This window comes from Elaeis guineensis, chromosome 1 (genome assembly GCF_000442705.2).
Source record: "Elaeis guineensis isolate ETL-2024a chromosome 1, EG11, whole genome shotgun sequence".
Taxonomy (NCBI): domain Eukaryota; kingdom Viridiplantae; phylum Streptophyta; class Magnoliopsida; order Arecales; family Arecaceae; genus Elaeis; species Elaeis guineensis.
This window is the reverse complement of record NC_025993.2, coordinates 147,072,240-147,093,505: the sequence shown is the minus strand read 5'-3', so window position 1 is coordinate 147,093,505 and position 21,266 is coordinate 147,072,240. Positions and strand designations below refer to the sequence as shown.

Below are 21,266 nucleotides of genomic sequence, written 5' to 3'. Positions count from 1 at the left end.
CATTCCTCTTTTCATGAGAATTGATAAATATTTTTTTCATAATTTTTTGAATAGAACATCTAGAAATAATCAAAGACTCTTCTATCCTCAATATTTAATCCTCAACATTTTAGTACATGTTTGAATATTTCTATAGATTGGACTGAAAATTACATGTTGGTCGATCCACCTTATATTTTTAAGAGCTCGTCCAAATTCAATCTAAGTTGTAGTCATTGAATTAAATGGAGATCTTTTTTTTTCTTACCATAAAATTTATTTGTGCCTCAATAGTATTTGATTGATACACAGCCATATATAAATGGACAGCTTAATTCATGAATCTCATAAAATTTTCAATTCAATTCTATAAAAAAATATTCAAATAGACATCTAAACATATCGATAATTAAAAATTATCTTTGAAATTCCTTCGATGATCAGTTGACTTGGAGTAATTTCTCTCCTGTAAGACTATAAATACTCTTCATATTTAACACCTCATGTTTATCAAAAATAAATTAAGAATGCATTTGGTTAATTATTAAAAAATATTTTTTAATTTTTTTTATTTTTAAAAAATAAAAATCAAAAAATAATATTTGGTAACACCATAAAAAAATAAAAAATCAAAATCAAAATAATTATTTTATATATAAAATAAAAAAAAAATTATTTTTCAATTTTTTTTTCTTTCACACATCTAAAATGCCAAATCAAAAAGTAAAGAGTCCGAATCTTTCTCTCTCATCGAGCTCTTCACCTCTTCACTCCTCTTTTTTTTTCTTTCTGAATTTTTTTCTCTCGTTACTTTTTTGTTTTATAGTAATATAGTTATCAAATATATTTTTATTTTTTATTTTTATTTAATAATAAAAAATAAAAAATATTTTTTAAAATTAAAAATTAAAAATTAAAAAGTATAACAAAACGCACCCTAAGCGAATCTAAGGGAACTTACAACAGGAGCAATGTTTTTCCTTATAAATGCATTCACCTAGCCATGCTGCGGTAAATGACTCTGTAAATTCTAATTTGTAAGTCGTTCTTTGAGGCTACCATCATCTGTGTTCATATTTGGACCCTTCCATCGTCCTTGGCTGCGGATCCGGGTCTCACAATAAGTGTGAACAGGATGCGGGTAGGTATGAGGCGGAGCCAAACCCGACCCCTTGGCACTCCTTCACGAACCCGAAGCCAAAAACCTAAACCCTAGCCATCCACACCACACCTCACCCCCCCACCCCCACTCGTACCATCTCCCATCACCCTCTCGCCACTTCCCGAAATCGTAGTTAGTAAACTTGCTTCTCCCTCTCCTACTCGAAAATCCCTAATTCACTCCAGGCTCGTTCTCAGGTAGGGTAACTTCTTCTCCTTCACTTAGTTCTTGTCTCTGAGCATGTTGTATTCTTCGATTGCCTTTTCATTTACCTTTTTCCAGTTGCATGTATGTTCTTGATTGATTAATGCGCTCATATGTCTCAAATTTCCACTCAAATTGATGAAAAAGTTGCCTTTTTAATTCGAAAATTAGGTTTTTCTTTTATTTAGCAACGGTAGATCGTAGCACGAGTATTATATTCTACTTTCCTTACATCTAAGCACTTCTGCTTTGTAAATCTTTCCCCTTGTTTAATCTTATGTTGGAACCTGGTTTTCCTTGGATATTGTACTAGTTGCTGCACAAAATTAAACTGGAATCCATCCAAAGTACGATTTTTTATGAAGTGAGAGAAGCATTTCTTTAAACAGTAGATCTTCACCTTTTGTTGCTGCTTCAATTTAGTAACGGTAACATGTCAGGATCAGTGGGAATGGGGAAGAAGCGGAAGCATGAGGGGGCTTCAGAAGCTCCAAAGAAGGAGGAAACCGCCCCATGAGACCCCAGCGGACTCTTACAGGATGGAAAGAGGGGAGAGTTGAGAAGCAGAATGATTCTCCGGTCTTTAGAAACAAAGAGAAGGTTCTCGTTACATGCTCAAGGCGAATAACTTATAGGTAGACTGGAATGATTGTGCCTTTGGAACCGTAACTTTTGAAAGGTTCTTCTTTTTCTTTTATGTATTGTTGAATAATATTTAATCTGTATTGGTAGGTATCGACATTTGATGTTGAATGTGGTGTCTCTTCTTCCTCACTGCAAGAAAGATAGCAAGGTCGAATCTAAAGAGAGCAAAGGGGCTACCCTTAATGAGCTGGTTGAGCTCAGGAACTGCTCCAGCTGCTTGTTTTTTGAGGTACAGTATAAGTCTATTTATCGAATGTTACTTGCCCTCCCAACTATTTGTGTGGGAGATGCTGTGCTGGCTTTGGTGAATACCACCACAATATTAGTCCTCGGATGTACTTAAACTCAGCAACCATGAGCTTAGCATCTGGAAGCATTTGAGATCAAGGCTCTAAGCTTCCATACAAGTGGTGGATAGGTTACTATTTTTTTTTTAAATCAAGTGAAAGAGAAACCCTTTTTTCTTTCCAGTAACATGATTAGAATGCTGTCAGGTTGTCAGTCTAGCAGATTAAAAGCGAAGTTTGGTTACATCTGATATTTCTACTCTATCATCACTGCTTTTTCTTTTTAATTTTTTTAATGCAATCATAATTCCAATTTCTGTCTGTTGATTCCTTGTGTGATACTTTTACATCAGTGCAGAAAGCAGAAAGATCTTTACCTCTGGATGGCCAAGTGCCCAAGTGGACCATCTGTCAAATTCTTGGTTAATGCTGGTACGTATTGTCAATCCCTAACATCATATGAATCTGCATAATGTGTCTAAGTCTCTAAGAGGTTTGCAACATGATGTAGAAATCTTAATTCCCATTTGAACTTCATCATCAGCTGATCTGTCTTTTGATCGTAAATAAGAACTTGAAACAATTCTGTTGTGTCTGCTTACTCTGCGACCCTCATACATTTATGATTTAATTAACTATATACCTTTCATTATTTATAGTGCACACGATGGAGGAATTGAAGCTTACTGGGAATCACTTAAAAGGATCTCGCCCAATCTTAACATTTTCCACAAATTTTGATAAGGAGCCTTACTGGAAGCTTTTAAAGGAGATCATAGTACAGGTATGGTGGTTTTGGTGGCAGAAATTTGAATTTCAAAAATTGTTCAGAATTTGAGTCCTTATGCTTGTTTTAACCAAGCATTTTTAAATAAAACCTAAAATTTGGAAATAAGAAATGAAAACACTCACCTTATAAGGCCACCTTCTATTTACAGAAAATGCAAATCGATAAACTCTAGCTATGCCAAAAACTCTCCCGGTCAATTTATCACTTGATAGAGCTTTAAAAAAAAAAAAAAAAAAAAACTAAATGGAAATATAACCATGTTACATGGTTATATTAAACAGACTGACTCCTGAAAAATATAGTTTAATGGATTAAGTCAAAACTTGAGGCATCAGTCTATGTGTGGCAAATGAAGCTTGTTGTGATGCATTTTGAAGTTTTTTGTTGTATCTCATCTTGGTGGTGCAGCTATATAGAATGCTGTAATTATGGTTGCCATTTCAAGATGAAATTGAGGCTCTTTCCTTTTGACCTTTTGCATGTCAAAGGCATCTATATTTTTGTCCTGTTTGTTTGAACCTCTGTGGTGTTTTTCAGTATTCATATTTGCTGCTGTCAGATGTCAGGCATGCCAGTGGTATGTGTACCTTTAACAATGAAACAGAACCACCAATCGACTTGTAGAAAAATCATGAATTTGGAATAGGATGAACTAAAGTTTGATTTGGCGAAGATGGGCCAGTGAAAATGTTTCATGGTTTCATTGTCTCAAGTACTAGCCACAAACATTTGGAAGAGAGATGTTCCAAACTTTGAAGAAGACATCAGGTTCAGGATTTAACCTCATGAATCAATGTGTTCTTTTAATCTTAACTTTACATTGCAGTTCTTAAAAAAAGAAGTTTAGTCTTGCTGGAGTAGTCGAGTAGATAAATGTGGTCTTTTCCAAATTCTGCATGACAAAGTTTTTTTTTTTTTTTTTTTATTTTGTTATTACTTCAGGATGTGTGTTAAATGTGGGAGAACTACACTCGGGTGCATTACAGCCGTAATTGGTTAGTCTGGTCCAGTTGGTACTGTATACATGAGAACTAGTCCCTCATATCTGGATGACTGATGAATGTCACCAAGAATGATATTGAAATATTGAAGGATTATGTTAGGCAAGGAAATCACGGTTATACTTAGCAATAGTGAGAGGAACCCAGACTGTGATTAAATTCCTTGTGGATCTATGTTAGTTGCCCACTTATCCTATTATGCAACAAAATTATATTGGAGAAAGAATTTGTGGTTGCTATTGTTTTGTAAATTGATGTAGTGGGTCATGTCCCTATGAATAAACATGGAAATTGATTACTTTATTCTTGAATTGATTTCATTAGAGGGTAAAGGACCAGTGGAAAACTATAAACAAAAAATCACATAACAATCTTTAAATATCGGGTTTGCACTGTTTAGGCTTTGATTATGATGAGCTTCCTTGGAACATGAAAATGAGAGACTATGCTTGCTTAATGAGTGACTAAATTGGGATGGAAGGTTATTCTTGAATCAGATAAGAGATATTCAAATCTGATGGGGTCCCATATGTAGAATTGTGATATTTTATTGGACAAAAAGAATTTCTACCTTGTGTATAATGTGTATAAGGAATATGTGAAGCGGAACAGTCTCTCCATTGACATTTTGTCAGGCATCAAAGCATGCTTATTTCGAAATTGGAAAGAATGATGTGTAAACCAAATCATCGTGCATTTAGCAGTGCCACATTGAAAGAAACCTTTATTGTGAGGTAAGTAAAGGAATTGTGTTAGCATCAAATATGTGGAAGGCATGGTGGATTGTAATAGCCTCAATGATTCTTTTTTTATGCAAATATGGGATAAAAATTTCTGCTTCCCAATTTGCTGATGAGCCCCTATGGTGTTCATTTTCTAGTGGCTATGGAATGTAAGGGTCAATAGTTGGAGTGAGTTTTTTAACTCATCAGGCAGAGCAATCTGATACTTCTGCTACACAAGTTACCACATAAGTGGTTCCCTTATATAAAGTGATTCTGCAAATTGTCGACTCATCTAAGAATAATAATATATTTATAGACAAATAGGGAACACACTGAGGGCCTATAACATGCATAGTATAGACTATCGTGATAATTATATAGTACATTTCTTAGACTAGAGGCGAACTATCTTCCAAAACTATTGTCACTTGCGATGGTGAATGATAGTGGAAAACCATGAAAATTAGTGTCGCAAGCACAACTATTGTATTATCTAGGATTTTCTCTAACTGTTCAGCAATCCAAGCTGCATTCGAGATGTTTTCTTGTCTTTCGTAGTTGCCTGGCAATGTTATTAAAATTCAGGTGATGTTTTGATTGGATGATGATATTTTAGCAATTAGTTGCCATAGCTGTTAATCATCTCGGGATGACAATTCTAGGCTTTGGAGCAGATAATGATACAAAGAGACAGGCACTTTTAGGCTGTACCATGAAGTTTGCATTGCTTGCTGCCATTTTGAAACACAGCAATGTTGCAATTGATATTTTTTTTAATATCTGCACGATTCTGTGGCTGATGCTAATGGCCTTTCTTGAAAAGTTTCTTTGCTTGTCTGTGTTCATGACATTGTTTTGCTGCAAATATATTAATGCCTTTCTTTCTAATTGCAGATATTTGGGACACCGAAAGATCACAGAAAAGCTAAACCTTTCCACGACCATGTCTTTGTTTTTTCAATTGTCGATGATCACATATGGTTTCGGAATTATCAGGTGATTTTGTCACACAATCATGCTTAGGAGTAGTTGCTGACTTACCAATATACAAGTTAGCAATGTTGCATTGGCAAGATAAAAAAGTTTTGAACATGTGAAACATCATCCACTTCTGATGTATTTTGGCATGAAATGTGAATTGGGATCCTATCGTTAAGCATGGTGCCTAGTGGTTAGCATTTATCAGGTGGTGCCTCACAGTTACATGAGACAAGATCCAGTCTGCATGAATATATTATGTCTAATGGAAATCCACCTTGTCCTGTTGTTAAGCACAGTGCCTATTGGTGAGCATTTATCACATCTGCTGCCTCAAAGTTATGTGAAACAAGATCCAGTCTGCATGAATATATTATGTCTAATGGCATCCACTTTATCCAGATAATGAGTTTAAGTATTCAACATCAAGGTCACAATTACTAGTTGATTTGACCTGAGAACAACTCACAAACCTGCTGCTTGAGCATAGCTTTGGTGCAAACACAATGCATAGTAGCTCTCAAAAAGTTATATGGAAGTGCTTATAAAGATGTGGAGGTGAGTTTGCAGATAAATTTCATTGTGAGTGCGCCTTAGGTTGAAAGATCCTGGCTTATAAGCTCTCTCATAATTGAAAGTTAAAGCCGCATGTTCCATATGTGGTCAAGTACTTGCCCTCCAGGGAGGGGGGCCTAACTCTACTCTTAAACTTAGTTGTGGAAGCTATCATAACTATATGATACAGTGAATAGATTTTGGTGGCCAAAAGTCTTTGAATTTTCACTGTACCAAAAATTTTACTGATCCATTGCATGATATTGAAGGTACAATACTTGGTCCCTTCTTGAGAAGAGTGGTGCAAAATTTTGCGACACTTGTTGATATTGTCATGTTGTTATAACCTGCACCCGTTAATCATAATGAACCTACTGGAAAAACCAAAAAGGCATGGCATAATTGCAAGTCATATACCAGAAGATGGATTGGGGATTATATCCCATGTTTAAGTCTAATGTACGAGTCCTGGATGACTCTGCTATGAAGGGCACTAAGATGCAGCTTTTGAACCATAAAATTCGTTTCCAGATTTTTATCAATATGTTCTCTTTTCTCATGATTTCTGGACCTTATTAGAATCTGATGGCCTTGCAGATTTCTGTTCCTCACAATGAAACAGATAAAGTGGACCGTGGAGGCTTAGACAAAATGACACTTGTAGAGGTATCATATAGGTTTTTTCCCCAAGATTTTAAGGTATGTATTCTCACTTGAATATTGGCTTACACTGAGAACATGGTTTTGGATGCGAATAGGTTGGTCCAAGATTTTGTTTGAATCCAATCAAGATATTTGCGGGCAGTTTTGGTGGGCCGACATTGTATGAGAACCCGTTTTATGTATCACCTAACCAGGTAGCTGTTGTCATATTCTCTCTCCTTATGTTTACATGTGATTTTTTACATGATTTAAAGTAATATCCAGTATGTCATTTCATCTAGATTTTCTTTTTTGGAGGAAAATTAGCAAAAATCCAATACCTACAACAGAAATTAGTATGTAAACATTTGATTGGCATTTGGTCGAAATCTGTAACATTTCATTTGACCAAAACCAGAACTGTATTTATTTACAAGTACACTTGACTGAAAGTTCTGATGAGGCATTTGGGATGGGTTGTTTCAACCAGTTTTCTCTCATGACCAGTCTTCCTTTACTTGAGAGTGAAATGATTCCATTTGAAATTGAACCAAGAGAATTTAATATTTCAGTGTATCTAGATCAGGGCTCACCTTGAGCTCATGCCTAGCAAACTTAAATTATTATGCAGGTCTATATGAAATTTTCTTCTCATGGTCCTACACAACAGTGAGATTATATATGTAATTATAATAGGACCTAAATGTCAACTATTATATATATAGTTTTCCAATTTTATATTCTTTAAACATTTTGCATCCCTTACAGAAGGTATGCCAGACACCATCAGTGTGCGTAATTTTTCAAACAGAATCTCCAGAGGTGTTGCCAAATAAATCTTTGTTTTGTTTTATTTTGATACTTAGTACTATTGTTTAATGATTTTTCCATGTTCATCTATGGATCTCTCTATTTCATTGTTTTCACAAACAATCCAGCTCATTGGAAACATCTGCCAATCCTGTGGTTTAAACTCCTTTGTATTTTTCTTTAAAAGGTTGATAGAGATAATTTGTGATGTTTTGAAGACTTTTTCCATTGTTTGTTTAACATGATAAGCCAGGTGACATCCATGCCTTCCTCAAGTGAAAGGTTGCCAAGCTGTTAAATGATCTGGTTCTATAATTATGAATCTGATCTTCCATAAGTTTTCACAAGGCACTGCTTTTCTTTGGTTTGCCAAACGTCCACCAGATTCCCAGCTGGTACCTTCTGTGAAAACAAGCAAACTTTTGCCATCTGCAGCAGTCTCCTATCATGACTCTGTTGTTCCTGTGAGAAATTTTCTGTATTGACTTGTGCATGTATCCCTAATAGTGCTGTTTTTTGAAGGATTCTTCTGGAAGCAAGCCAATACCCACCTTGTATTTAGTTCAGTTTTTCATATCCAACCTTGATGCAGACCACTCATCTGGTCATTCCATGAAACTTTAGTTGCTTGTTTTCTCAACTGGGATATTACCTCATGCACAAAGCCTTCACAAGAGAGCCATGTTCCTCGATCCAGCCCTTTTGCAGTTATACATTAGATTAGCAACAAAATCATCCTTTTGGCAGATGCATGGATTTCATGAAATTTCTCAGTCTTGTTTTTTTACTAACATCCTGGATCTCTGCATGTAGTCTTTTTAGAACATATCTTTTCCACCTCTGCTTTAGTCTCCTATTCATGTATGCAACAGTTGATTTGTTGCATGCCAAGAAATATAAGAATGTGTCATTGTACAGATCAAGGTTTTAAATTCCATGAGACGGGGCTGTTCTGGTTTTTCATGGAACGGGACGTGCCGCCGCCTAATACTTGGGACAGAGGATGTCCCAAGACATCCTAATTGAGATGTTGGGATGCTAGTGAGGACGCATGGGATGGTACCTTGTCCTAGTGTCCCGACATTCCATTGGGACCTAAATCCTTGGTATAGATTGTATTCATTGACATTGTATGGTGCATCTCAATTATGATTTTATATTTCTAAGTGTGGTTATAGGGGTGACAGTTGAAAGCACCAGACCGACTACACTCTTGCTCTACCCATTTTTCCTATCTCATCCAATTATGGTCAATTACATTATGTTCCGGGGACTTTGTAATTGTCTCAACCTCACTGACCTTTGTATATTGCTCTTTCACTTACCTTTTCAACTTGCATCAGATTCGGGCACTTGAGAAGAGGAAAAAGGCTGGAAAGTATGCAAAGAAGGTCAAGGCCAAGACAAGGAGGAAGATGCATGAAATGTCAAATCCTTTGGAACCTGACGAGTTTGCAGACATGTGGAAGGAATGAAGTTTGCCTGCCTTTGTTTCTGCCGAACCTACAGAACATGTATGCATATGAAAAGCAGAATTTTGGTTATGCTCCTGCTTTTCAATTCCTGGAAGTAGAAAAAGTGAAGGCTGTGATACATGTTTTCTCTGAACCAGGGATTAAATCCATCAGGTGGTGTGGAATTATAAGATGATTTTTATTTTTGGATAGATAAAACTATCAACTGGTGTTTGTGATTAAGGAACCAGAGCCAGACGTTCCACTTTATTCATGGAGGCTGTTCCGTGGTAGTGCTGTAGTACATCCATGAGTATATTTCTATTCGAGCAAATTGTTTTCCACATCTGTTTCTTGCACTGTTTCTGAAACTAGTTTCTCCTGCTATTTATAGAATAAGCTGTCTGTGTTCACTGTTCATATATCAACATATTTCTCCCGCAATATGATCTAGTGTACTAAGATTGCTAGCATTGTTTTCCTTGTCATAAAAATCAGATATCTCTTTTTTTTCGTTTTTGATTGAAAAAAACAAAATCAGATATCTCTGTTAGGGATACTCAATTTTGTTCTATCAGAATTACCTCGCGAGTCCTTCGATATACTCAGTTGATTGCCGGAACTAGTTTTTAAGTGGGATATTAACAGCATGTTAGAATCTTCTACCAAAAAAAAAAGGCAGTATGTTAGAATCGGACTTTGAGTGCATCCTCTGATGTTGTAGAATATTCAATGTTTGGCCCATCTCCAGGCTTAATTGACGAAAGGCATGAAATAAACATCATGATTGCCTTTGGGATTATTTTCCGTTTCACGTGGGACAAAAGAGTTCAACACTCGTGTCTAAATCTAAGTTCTTTTAGTCTATGCAGGGTATGTCAAGCTTAGTTGGGTCAAGTCAGCTAGCAAGCTGGCTTTTGAAACTACTCTTTTTCTTTTAGTCCTTCTTTTTAGGGTTTGATGCATCATATTATGATATCCTATGAAAAAAAAATATAATATCTTGTGGTATATTATGACATCTTTTGATATATTATGACTTCCTGTGCATAAAAAGTCATAATTTGGCTTAAGATGTCATAATATGGAAGGGACATATTTGTCCAACTATTTTTCAATACACATTTAATATCTGCAGTTTTATTTTTTCATTTAAAAATTTTGAATGATAAAAATATCTTGTACTTTGAAAAAAATTATGATATCTTATGCATATTATGACATCCTCCGTCATATTATAACATCTCGTGAAAAAAAATTATGACTTCATGTACGTAGGATGTCATAATACGGACATAAGATGTCATAATTTTTTTCAAAGAGCAGAAATATTTTCGTCATTCAAAATTTCAAACGAAATCTAAAACTATAGATGTTAAATATACGTTAGAATACGATAGCTATATTGACCCATCAAAAAAGGCTCTACGCTCTACATCGGATTTTCTACCCCGTTCATAGTGCACAAAAAAAAAATTTTTTTGAATAATTGTATCGGAGCCAAACTTCAAGAAGCAAAATTATTCTAATCTATATAATAATAGTAAAGTGATACACGAGTATTATGGGTGGCATTTCATATTGACAAGTAAGATTATAGGATAATCTCCTACAACGCCATGTATCAAATTTTATTTTTTTTATTTTTTATATTTTTTAAAAAGAAATAAAAGCACAACTAGTATGATAAAAAAATAAAGAATATTTTAAATCTATATCTATCTATATAATAATAGTAAAACGATACACGAATATTACGGATGGTATTTCGTATTAATATATAAAATTATAAGATAATTTTTCATAACACCACATGTCAAGTTTTATTTTTTATATTTTTTTAAATAAAAAATATAAATATAAATAGTATGATAAAAAATAAAAAAAATATTTTAAATTATTATCTATCTATCTATCTATATAATAATAGTAAAGCGATACACGGGTATTAGGAGTGGCATTCCATGTTGACATGTAAGATTATAAAATAATCTTCCACAACACCACGTATCTCTTTTTTTATTTTTTATATTTTTAAATAAAAAATTTAAATATAAATTGTATGATAAAAAAGTAAAAAATATTTTAAATTATTATAACTCAAATTTATTCTAAAAAATGGAAGAAAATAAAAGCCAGACAGAGTCAGAGTCACGGTCGTTAAAAGCCAGAACCCTTTTCCCTTCTTTTATCCCGCCACCTCCGAAGCTTTGTGTTCTCCATCTATCCTCTTCAAAAAATTGAATCTTGGTGATACCGACTATAGTGGAAAGGTGAAAAAAACTCCTCATAAGCAAACGAAACAATCATCTAATCTAACTCCATGGTGCTCGAGTCTCCACCAAAAGATGTCAATGACAATCTTAAGAAGATGAAGAAGATTGGGCTCATTCCTAATGTAGTTGTCATGCTTGATAGACTCTACAAAAATGAATTGGTTCAAGAAGCAATGAAGCTATTCAGGATAATATATTTTAGAAAAGATACAGAAAAATGAAATATGAAATGCTTTTAGCTATGTAGTTTTAATTCAGAATTTGTACAAAAAAGGAAATTGAAGGATTTTATCGAGCACTGTATGAAAATATTGGATATCGGATATTTATCAAATATAATAATTTTTATTTGAAAGGTTATTTTGAAAAAAAAAAATTGTAGAGATCATTTTGATTTCATCATGAAATTAATTAGTAAAAATATTTTTTTATAAAAATAATAATTATTATTATTAATTAAATTCTCACAATGCCACGGTTGAATGCTAGATGATATGAAACGTCAATCTTCCGTCGTGCCCCGTGAGTCCGTGATAGGTGATGAGTGCACGTGCGCATGCCCATGTGCCACCCCACGCCCTACATCTCAAGCCCCTGATGGGTTTGCAGTTGGTCAGGTCCAGCCCAATTTCTGGCCAGATCTTGTCATGCGAACCTCCACGCAAAACGGACGGGAGTGCATATGACCTCAATCCGGCGATTAGGGTTTGCGGGTTCTCATGTACCTCGTTATAAATCCAGCACTCGGGGATTTTCTCTCTCCTCCTCCCGCCACCTTCTCTCCAATTCCTCCCGTCGGTGCTCGCTGTGGTGTTCTGAGGGAGGACAATGGCGGCGAAGGAGGCTGGGGCGAAGCACGGTGGATCGTTTCCCCGCCACGAGCCCAAGGCAGCGCCGCCCAAGCCTGCCGAGAAGGCCCCCAAGTTCTACCCCGCCGACGACGTCAAGACCCCCATCCCCAATCACCGCAAGCCCAAGCCTACCAAACTCAGGTCCCCACATAACCCCCCCCCCCCCCCCCCTCCTCTTTCATGCACCTTTGATGTCGCTGTCTTATTTAAGAATCAATGGTTTTTTTATTTGGATTTTGAGACCAGGCCGAGCATTACGCCTGGGACGGTATTGATTCTTCTTGCGGGGAGGTTTATGGGGAAGAGGGTTGTCTTCTTGAAGCAGTTGCCTTCGGGATTGCTTCTTGTTACTGGTGAGTGTTTGTAGCTCGGTTTAGTTTGGGTCTATTGTATTGCATTTGTTAGTACTTTATTTTTTTAGGTGAATAGTTAAGGTTTTATTTTTATACTTTAGAAACTCGATGTTGTTGCTGACGTGTAGGATTTGTTTATGCTGTTTAGACTTTAGAAGTTTGCCTTTCTTTACAAAAAGAAAATTAAGACTTTTTGGTGAGCCAATCATATATTTCGGCTGGAGCTGCAAATTGTTATGAAACATTGATTGTTGGTGAATGCATGTTTGTTGCTTTGGTTTTGTTTAGTCTGCACCTTGTTGTGGGGGGTCTTTTCTTGCTGTACTTAGTAATTATGTGCTGTTGAGTGAACTTAGCGTAGAAAATTAACATATAATGTTTCAGTTATCCTATTAGCTACGATAGTAAGTATGTTTGGAAGGTGTGAAGAAATTTGTCTTCGTTATATTAAAACCATGGCGTAGGCAAAGTACTAAAAGGTTATCCTTTACTTTGAGTTTGTTTTTCCCTTATCTTACAATACAGTTCTTAGAAGGATTTGTTTAGGTATTATTAGATATAATTACTAGAAGTCAAACACACTTGATGATGAGTTACAAATGGAGGTTGGTGGTAAACTTGTTCATTGGTTTGGTTTGGTTGGTTGGATATCTAATGATTGAATTTAGGAGAAGTGCTATTACATGATTATGATTAGGATTTATTTTGGGTGTGGTAATGCTGTGTTGCGGTGCCTTTAGAAGCTGCCAATTCCACATTCAGAAAATTTTTCAGGATACCAAAAATACCTTCTAAAATATTGGTGTAGTTGGTGAACCCAACTTAGGGCTGGAACCGGATTAGATACGGATCGGATACCAGCATATCCATATCCATATTTGTTTTATCTGAGGAATACGAATATTATTCGGATGAAAAAATTCATATCTATATTTATTTTAACCGGATAAGGATACAATTCGAATATTGAAGTATGGATATAATTACAGATATAAGTTAGATAATTAAATTTTATAATTACAGAATCAAAGATATTACTAATAGATGATAGATCAAGTTAATAGCATGTTCATATGGTTGTATATTTTTTTTTGAAAATTAATAAATACTATATAAAATTATATAGGGTTATAGATAGATTCGGATATTCAGATATGGATTGGATATTTGTCTATTCATATCTATATCCATTTTTCTTTGACGGATATGGATATGGATACGGATACGGATATTAGTCAGATCATCAAATTTTTATTCATATCCGGATTGATTCGGATACGAAAATGAATTCGGACGGAAATTATCCATACCACTTTCACCCTTAACCCAACTCTATTACAATAACTATGTGGCTGCCACTTGTAATTTCATCATTCACTCCTCATCCATATGTCAATATGCATACACAACATAGCACACCATTCAAAAAACCTTAAAATGCGTGAATAGTAAATAATCAATTTTCAAAATACTAAACTGTCGATTAAATTGATGTAGTATGGTTATCGTTGGAATCTTTACTATCAACAAAAGTGTCATGCCTTCTGTTCTATGTTTTACAGCTTTAGTTTATGTGACTGATCACTGTGACATTAAACTACAGTGACTTTAATTCCAAATGTATCCAGCAGCGTTCGTTGTCTTTATAGCATCTGGTATTTATTTTAAGACAATGCCGTACATATGTTCCATTGCTTAATAGTTGTAAGCAATGCTACCTTTAACCTGGCCTGAACTAGTTGATGGCTGGGTCATAATATTTTGATTTGCGCTCCAGTAGACTTCAGTTTGACTGTTTTAACCCTTTGTTACCTACATGATTTCCTTCCCCACCTATCTTATAAAAATAAGTTGACCTACCTTGTTCATTGCAATCAAAACCAGGTTTTGGAACGTGAAACAGAGATTGCTTTTAAGTACAGCTCCTTTGCCTTTCTTTAAAATGTTTAAATTTGTTTTTTCTTGGAAACTTTTTCCAGTCTTTTAGGATGTATTAGGTTGTTGTGGGGTATAATCATGTCTTGTATCAAGTTTTTGCTTGCACGATTTCAACATATCATAAATCTAGAGCTTGGAAGTTGGTGGTGCATATAAGACAATGGAAGAGAATAAGGACAATGGAAGAGAACAAGGAAGATAACTGGACAGGTGAACCTGTATGGTCTTCTAAACAATGCATTCTTTTTTAGCTAATAAAATTTTGGAAGGAGGTTCGCATTGAGTCCGGTTGAGTTGAGATGGTTCATCCGAGCCTCTCATTCCAGTCGATACAGGTCATGGACCTGATGCTGCTAGTGGTTCACCCATGTGACCTGAATCAACCTGCCTGACTCAAGGTACTGTAGCTCCTTTGCTCGTTGGGCCTTATTTAGCATGCTTTGATTGAAGGAAAGCAAGAAAAAGAGCAGAAAAGAATAAAAGAGGATAATGCACAAGATGGAGAGCATATAGCAATATATTCTACATGTAAAATATTAAGGGGGGAAAGCAAACGGTGTTTTGTTATGTCTTTATTCTTTAATATATCTTATAATGGCAATCTGTTTTTCCCCCTCATCTGAAGTTGGAAATGCATTATTTTTGAAATAATTAATAAACATTAAATTTTAATGGCATTGGTATTATTGTTATTTTATTTCTTTTTATTATATCTTAGAATGTTAGTCTGTGTGTTCAGAGCAACAATGATAAATTTGTTGAAATTAAGTCCTTGAAAATTAAATTGAGAGTCTAGTAAGAAATTTAAATATTTGAATTATGGATGCTGGTGGCATCAGCTATTAATGCATAACTACAGCCATGGACAGCATGGGTCTTGTTTTTATCTGTTTTGAACAAAATCCAAGTGATCTCAACCAATGCACAATTTGATGAAATAATGCTGAAAGCAAATAACTCCTTCAACATTCTGTTTCAGTATGGTAGGCTGACAAACCAGGAATAAATAGGCTGTGACATCCAGCTGTTTAATGTATTTACGGTATTCATTTTTTTGATACTTGATTTCCTTGTGTCGCACCAACTTTTTCTTGGTGTTGCTTATTGTAATGTCATGCTGCAGGGCCCTTCAAGATCAATGGAGTTCCTCTGCGTCGTGTGAATCAGGCTTATGTCATTGGAACGTCCACCAAGATTGATATTTCTGGGGTTGATGTGGAGAGATTTGATGGCAAATATTTCACAAAGGAAAAGAAGAAGATGGCAGAGAAGAGTGAAAATGAATTTTTTGATGCACAGAAAGAGGTCCGTTGCTATGTACTAATCACTGGGTCTAGGTGATGACAATTATATGTGCTCATTGGCTAATGCTAAAACTCTTTTTTGAAAAAATGTAGGAAACCAAGGCACTCCCACAGGAGAAGAAAGATGACCAGAAGGCCGTGGATGCCCAATTGACTAGAGCCATTGAAGCTGTCCCGGACTTGAAGGCCTATTTGGGTGCTAGATTTTCTCTCAGGGCAGGCATGAAACCACATGAGCTTGTTTTCTGAAATGGCAACGAAAACATTGGAGCAGCTTTCCTCAGTGCTGTTCAGTCTTCAGTTTTAAGTGGTTACTTCCAGTTTTGGATGCGAGGAAATGAAGTTGATCTTTTTTCTTTTTTTCTTGTGTTTTGGTTTGTCGTTCACGAGGGATGTTTACTCTGGTCTTATTTGGTGGGTCGGATATTTAGTTATATCTGAATTATTATAGATTGATACACATGTTATTTTTTACCTTTTTTTAAGAATGAACTTCTCAGCACCAAGAGTAGTTCCATTGGAATTTTGCAAAAGAGTTGTTTTTGCCAAATTTGTGGGGCTAAAGTTCAGCAGCCTGATCTTGAATCCTTGATGATGCTAGCTACTTGCTGCAGTCAGGAGAATATAACGTTTCCTTATTTTAACAGTGACGGCACATATTCTTACTTTTGAAAGTCCATTAAGGATCTTTGATTTTGAAGCTTTTGATTCGCAATTAGAATCCGAATGGAGATCAGATGGCTATATTTTCTTTTGCTTTTGGTTCCTGGCTAGAATGTGAATCTGAATCAAAATCGGATTGAATATCGGAAGAGTTGTAGATTGGATCTTGGAAGCTTGGGATCATTCCCTCTTGGAATGCAAATGGAAATGAAACTCTTTCCAATCAAACGGGATGAATTGAAGTCACTCCTTTCTGTTCTCCAACTCCCCTCAATGAAACATTGTTCCTCACAACCTCAAACAGAATAAAATGTTGGAAGGGGAATCCCTTATTTTGAAGGTGCCGCATTACCTGTGAAAAAGTGAATAGACGATGCCTTGGTAGTTTTTATCGTAAAGCCGGGAGAAACAACTCAAAACGCGTCATATTAAAAAGCTAAAGTGAGGACCTGGCAGTCGTATGCAGTCGTCACCTCACCATCCAATACGAACCAAAAAAAAAAAAAGAAACCTGAACTCGCAAATCATTACGCCATTTAACTAAAACATGTTACAAAAAGCAGTAGAATTCAACAAATGCCGAAGCTACAACAAATCGGAGAGGCCATGATCATCTTCCACCTACCCAGGTTCCACCATCGCTTCAGAGCATGCTATCAATCCGGGACGGCAGTCTCTTGAAGAAATTGCCGGACACCGACGGCAGCTTGCTCCTGAACCGGGGGTGGCGCAGCGTATACAGTCCTGCCACCAGTGCTATCACCCTGAATGGAGTCACATACAGCACCACGGCTGCAACCAGGCAGAACATCACAAACAGGCCGGTCGCCCTGGGGTCTCTCCAGCTCAGTAGAGACTGAAACCTCTCCCCCTGCGTCGCCATGTCCCCTACCACCGTCTGTATCCTCCCCGCCACGCTCCGAAGCCTGTCGTACCTCATCCGGACCAAATCATGCGGCTTCGACGTCGGAAACGTGTCGAACTCCTCATCGAGCTCGTCCGGATGAATCGCCTCCGCCCATGAGAGCTTCGTGTCCATGTGCGGCGGGTGCCTCGGCCTGAACCTATAATTCCACAGCCCAATCATAAACATGTACAGAAACATCGTCGGCAGGATCAGCTCCGGGTAACAGAGCAGTATCAGGAACAGGACATGGACTAGTATCGTCGTGATTGGATTCTTCCAGTGGCAAACGTTGTGGAACCACCGGCAAATACCGACGGTCCCCGAGAGCAGCGACATGATCCGAAAGAAGTTGGCCTTGCTCCTCCTCATGCTCCACATGTGGGAGTCCACATCCAGCATGTACTCCACCACCTCCTTCCTCAGCGGCGGCTCCGCCCGGCCCAGCCTCGCCGCCACGATGCTCATCGCCTGGTATCGCAGGTTGTCCACCTGCTTCACAGTGAATGGGTGAATATAATGCATCTTTGGCAGCAGAGTGTGGCCGTAGAGATAGATTACGTTGGCCAGAGACAAGCAGGTGAACCGCACCGCCAGCTGCAGCTCCCCCATCTTCTTCACCCCCGACGGCTGCAGGACGATGAGTGGATATGCATGGGTGTATATCCGATCCATTTCGAGCGTCGACAACCTAATTCTCACCTTGCCAATTCTCAGGTCTTTAGCCGGGCCACCTCCGGCCGGCTTGTCGTTGCCACCAAGGTGACAATTGTCGAACACCCCGAGAGTGATCACGGTGCAGGGGTCGTAGACCTCCCATGTGTACTGCTCATTCCATTTGGGACTGAATGAGTCGATGATCGTTCGAGTTCTTACCCATTTCTGGCCATACTTTGCGACGCAGTAGGCGTCGGTGGTGCCTCTGCCATCCTTCATCTTCATCGGAATCAGTCCCTGGGCGCTGAGGATGCCCACCTCCAGAACTCCGATGGGTTGCTTCCAGAGCTGACGGGCGGTGGGCCGGGTGTCGCTGATGTACATGGTGGACTCGTCCATGACGTGGTAGGCTCCCTCGAGGCAGACCCGTAGGTGGACCCTGCTCGAGAACCGTAGCTCCTTCCTCTGCTGGCCTTCCAGCACGCCGAAGCCGAACCTCTCCAGATTGAACCACCGCGAGTGCACCGGCCGGTGGTCCAGCCGCTTCTCGAACAGCGTCAGCGGCAGCGCAATCCTCCCGAGGACCTCGTCCTTGGTCGGCTGCACCCGGTCCTCGACGGTGAGCACCAGGTGCTCCTCGAAGGGCTCGGCCACGACGAACACCAGGTCCTCGTTCCACATCGGGCTCAAGCTCCTCGTGCTGCAGACTCTGGTCTTGAGCACCTGGTTGCCCACCTGAGCCTTGATGAGCACCTCCGGATACCGGCCTTTCGCGTTGGGCTGCACGTCCTGAGCTTCGATGACGTTCACCCGGAGGTACCAGAGCTTCGGAGAGACGTAGACCTTGGAGCGGGTGTTGAAGACTCCCTCGCCGTGGACCGAGGCGGCGTCGGCGTGCCATGCCTCCGGGAAGGCCTCGTCGGCCTGCGTCCCCATCCACACGGCCAGCATGATCTCCCCTCTCACCTTCCCGTCCCCCCGGCGATCCTCCAGCCGGTACCACTGCGGGGCTAAAGGACTGTCTGGCGGGACTCTGGTTGGGACTTCGTTCAGATCGAAGACCACCTTGCCGACGTAGTCGTCCCTCGCCACCATCTCCCTATCCCTGACGAATACTTCGAGAGCCGTCGACTGGATTCGCTCCTTGGAGAAAGCGAACACCTGGTGCCATTCAGGATTGGTCCTCTTCTCCAATGTTTGGTGGTGCCCCGGTAGTTGCCGAGCTTCACCTCGGCGTAGGGGTCGCAGCTGCCGGTGATGGCATTGGTGGGGAGGTCCCTGGCCTTGACCACGCGCACGTAGAGGTAGTACATCTGTTCGACGAGGTCGTAGGGGCTCGCGAACTTGTCGCCGCAGAGGCCCATCATCCATCCGCCGCCCCTCCCATGGGCCCTTCCGGGCCAACGCTCGCCGAGCTGGGGGCTGGTGCGCTTGAGCTTGTACTCCTCTGCCCGGCTCGGCTGGGCCTGGCCATGGCCATGTTGGACCTGGTGGTATGCCATAACCGGCACCGGCGCCGCAGCTGCACGGCTCCGCTGCTCGACGGATTTCCCCTGGCTGTGGCGAGAACCGATGCTCGTATATGCGGTGGGTGGTCTCCACCCCCTCTGCCACCAGTTTTATGATCCTCTGCCTTCAGACAATTTTCTGGGCCTCTCTCGCCGGCAAGGAAGTGGAAGCGGCCACCTTGCAAGTAACCATAAACCCCATTTGGACGCAATGAAGTTGTGTCTCCTTTCTTTTGGTAACTTCAGATGGCAGACTTTGCCTTCATGGGGGAAGGAAGAGGACTGCTTTCATGGAGAAGATGTGTCTCTGTGAACTAGCGAGTGAAGGGTCCGAAGAGGGAAGAACTCAAGAAGCTACATTTAAAAGGGGAAAGTGGAGGGAATAAAGATGTGATCATGATGGGTTGGTGGCGGCCTCCTTAACCAAATGAGTCATGGAGCCAGATGAGTCTCCCTCGGACGAGGCTCCGAGTTGGATTGCAGAGAACTGACCATGTTTGAGTAACGTGTTTGGCTCTTGTTTAGAAAAAGGAACCGCAAGAAAGCCTTGCGTCGGGGTTGACAGGACAAGGAGGGTCGCTTTGCTTGGTGGGGTGACTCAAAGGCTCTCTTGGTATTAATTAATCATCGCATCCTTGTTGTTACACCGCCAATGTAAAGCAAAGCAAGGGGCCAAAATAATGAAAAAGAAAGAAGAGGAGGGGTTTTGAAAAGTAAAAGCAAAACCCGGAGGCTTTTGGGGCACGGGGGGCCTTTAGCCAAAGATGCTTTCCTCGAGCTTTATTATCCTTGTTTGAATTAAAAACAGTTGCTTGCGCTCCAACTACCTCATTTTCTGGGTACCGACTGTTTCTGATGTTCAACTTGAGAGGACTGAGCCTTTTCTGGGTTTTCCTAGTGTAGGAGACCGGAGAGGGACCAGGTCTTGGTGGGAAAATGAGATCAGACTCGTCTCGGAAAATCCCATGAAGCAAGAGCTGGCATTCTCGATATTATGCATTGAAGATAAGGACAATGATTCAAGCTAGGGAGACGTTTGTGAATGATGCAAAAATTTCTAATAAAGCGGAGATTGTTGTATTAATAGTGTGTTCCTTACGCATAGCATGTTGTAATTTAGCGAGTCTTGACCAAAGCTGATCTAGGATATGTTGGCTGGAAAAGAAAAAAAAGATAAGAAGGGGGAACAAATAGGATCATCTAACAAAAAGTGGCCGATAAAGGTCAAGAAAGCAATAGGTTGCTGTGCAGAGCAAGGCTGCTAAATGCATAGAAGCATCTGGTAGTTGAAGAAGAGGAAACTAGCAACTGAGTTTCCATGGCAAATTCAGGAAACTTTCAATGAGGTAAGGTTCCCAGTTTATGTTGCCTCATCTGTCAGGAAGAGGCATAAAAGGAGATTCGACAAAACTACCTTTCCCTTAAAAGTAGGAGTGTTGTTGGAGGGGGAGGTTGAAGAGCGGGAACTTGCTGATCACTTGAAATAAAGAACAATCACTAGCTTTTCTGGAGTGGCCGGTTTGGAGTGTCTGTGCTCATCTCTTCCACTCGGAGTCTGACAAAAGAATTGTTATATTCTT

At 39.2% G+C, this 21,266-nt stretch overlaps 2 protein-coding genes and 1 pseudogene across 2 annotated transcripts; 2 read left to right on the top strand and 1 right to left on the bottom strand.

The window, feature by feature from the left end:
• Positions 1–1,796: 1,796 nt before the first annotated feature.
• LOC105061268 (ribosome biogenesis protein BRX1 homolog 1) lies at positions 1,797–9,576 on the top strand. The gene is given in 9 exon segments (XM_010945271.3): positions 1,797–1,847; positions 1,850–1,980; positions 2,078–2,219; positions 2,631–2,709; positions 2,937–3,061; positions 5,688–5,789; positions 6,924–6,992; positions 7,085–7,183; positions 9,122–9,576. Coding segments are annotated over 9 exon segments (930 nt in total). The 3' UTR covers positions 9,254–9,576.
• A 2,581-nt stretch (positions 9,577–12,157) lies between these two features.
• LOC105061270 (large ribosomal subunit protein eL6) lies at positions 12,158–16,460 on the top strand. Its single transcript, XM_010945279.4, has 4 exons — positions 12,158–12,500; positions 12,606–12,712; positions 15,774–15,955; positions 16,048–16,460. The coding sequence occupies exons 1-4, from the start codon at positions 12,337–12,339 to the stop codon at positions 16,201–16,203; spliced, it is 609 nt and encodes a 202-aa protein (XP_010943581.1). The 5' UTR covers positions 12,158–12,336; the 3' UTR covers positions 16,204–16,460.
• A 692-nt stretch (positions 16,461–17,152) lies between these two features.
• Positions 17,153–20,732, bottom strand: LOC105061271 (FT-interacting protein 1-like; annotated as a pseudogene).
• Positions 20,733–21,266: the final 534 nt, after the last annotated feature.

What these genes read in the sequence shown, in the direction of transcription:
- LOC105061270 (XM_010945279.4), top strand. Translation starts at nt 12,337, where the DNA reads ATGGCGGCGAAGGAGGCTGGGGCGAAGCACGGTGGATCGTTTCCCCGC. An exon ending in CCCAAGCCTACCAAACTCAG is followed by an intron (nt 12,501 to 12,605) that starts GTCCCCACATAA and finishes TTTTGAGACCAG; the next exon opens with GCCGAGCATTACGCCTGGGA. An exon ending in TTTTTGATGCACAGAAAGAG is followed by an intron (nt 15,956 to 16,047) that starts GTCCGTTGCTAT and finishes GAAAAAATGTAG; the next exon opens with GAAACCAAGGCACTCCCACA.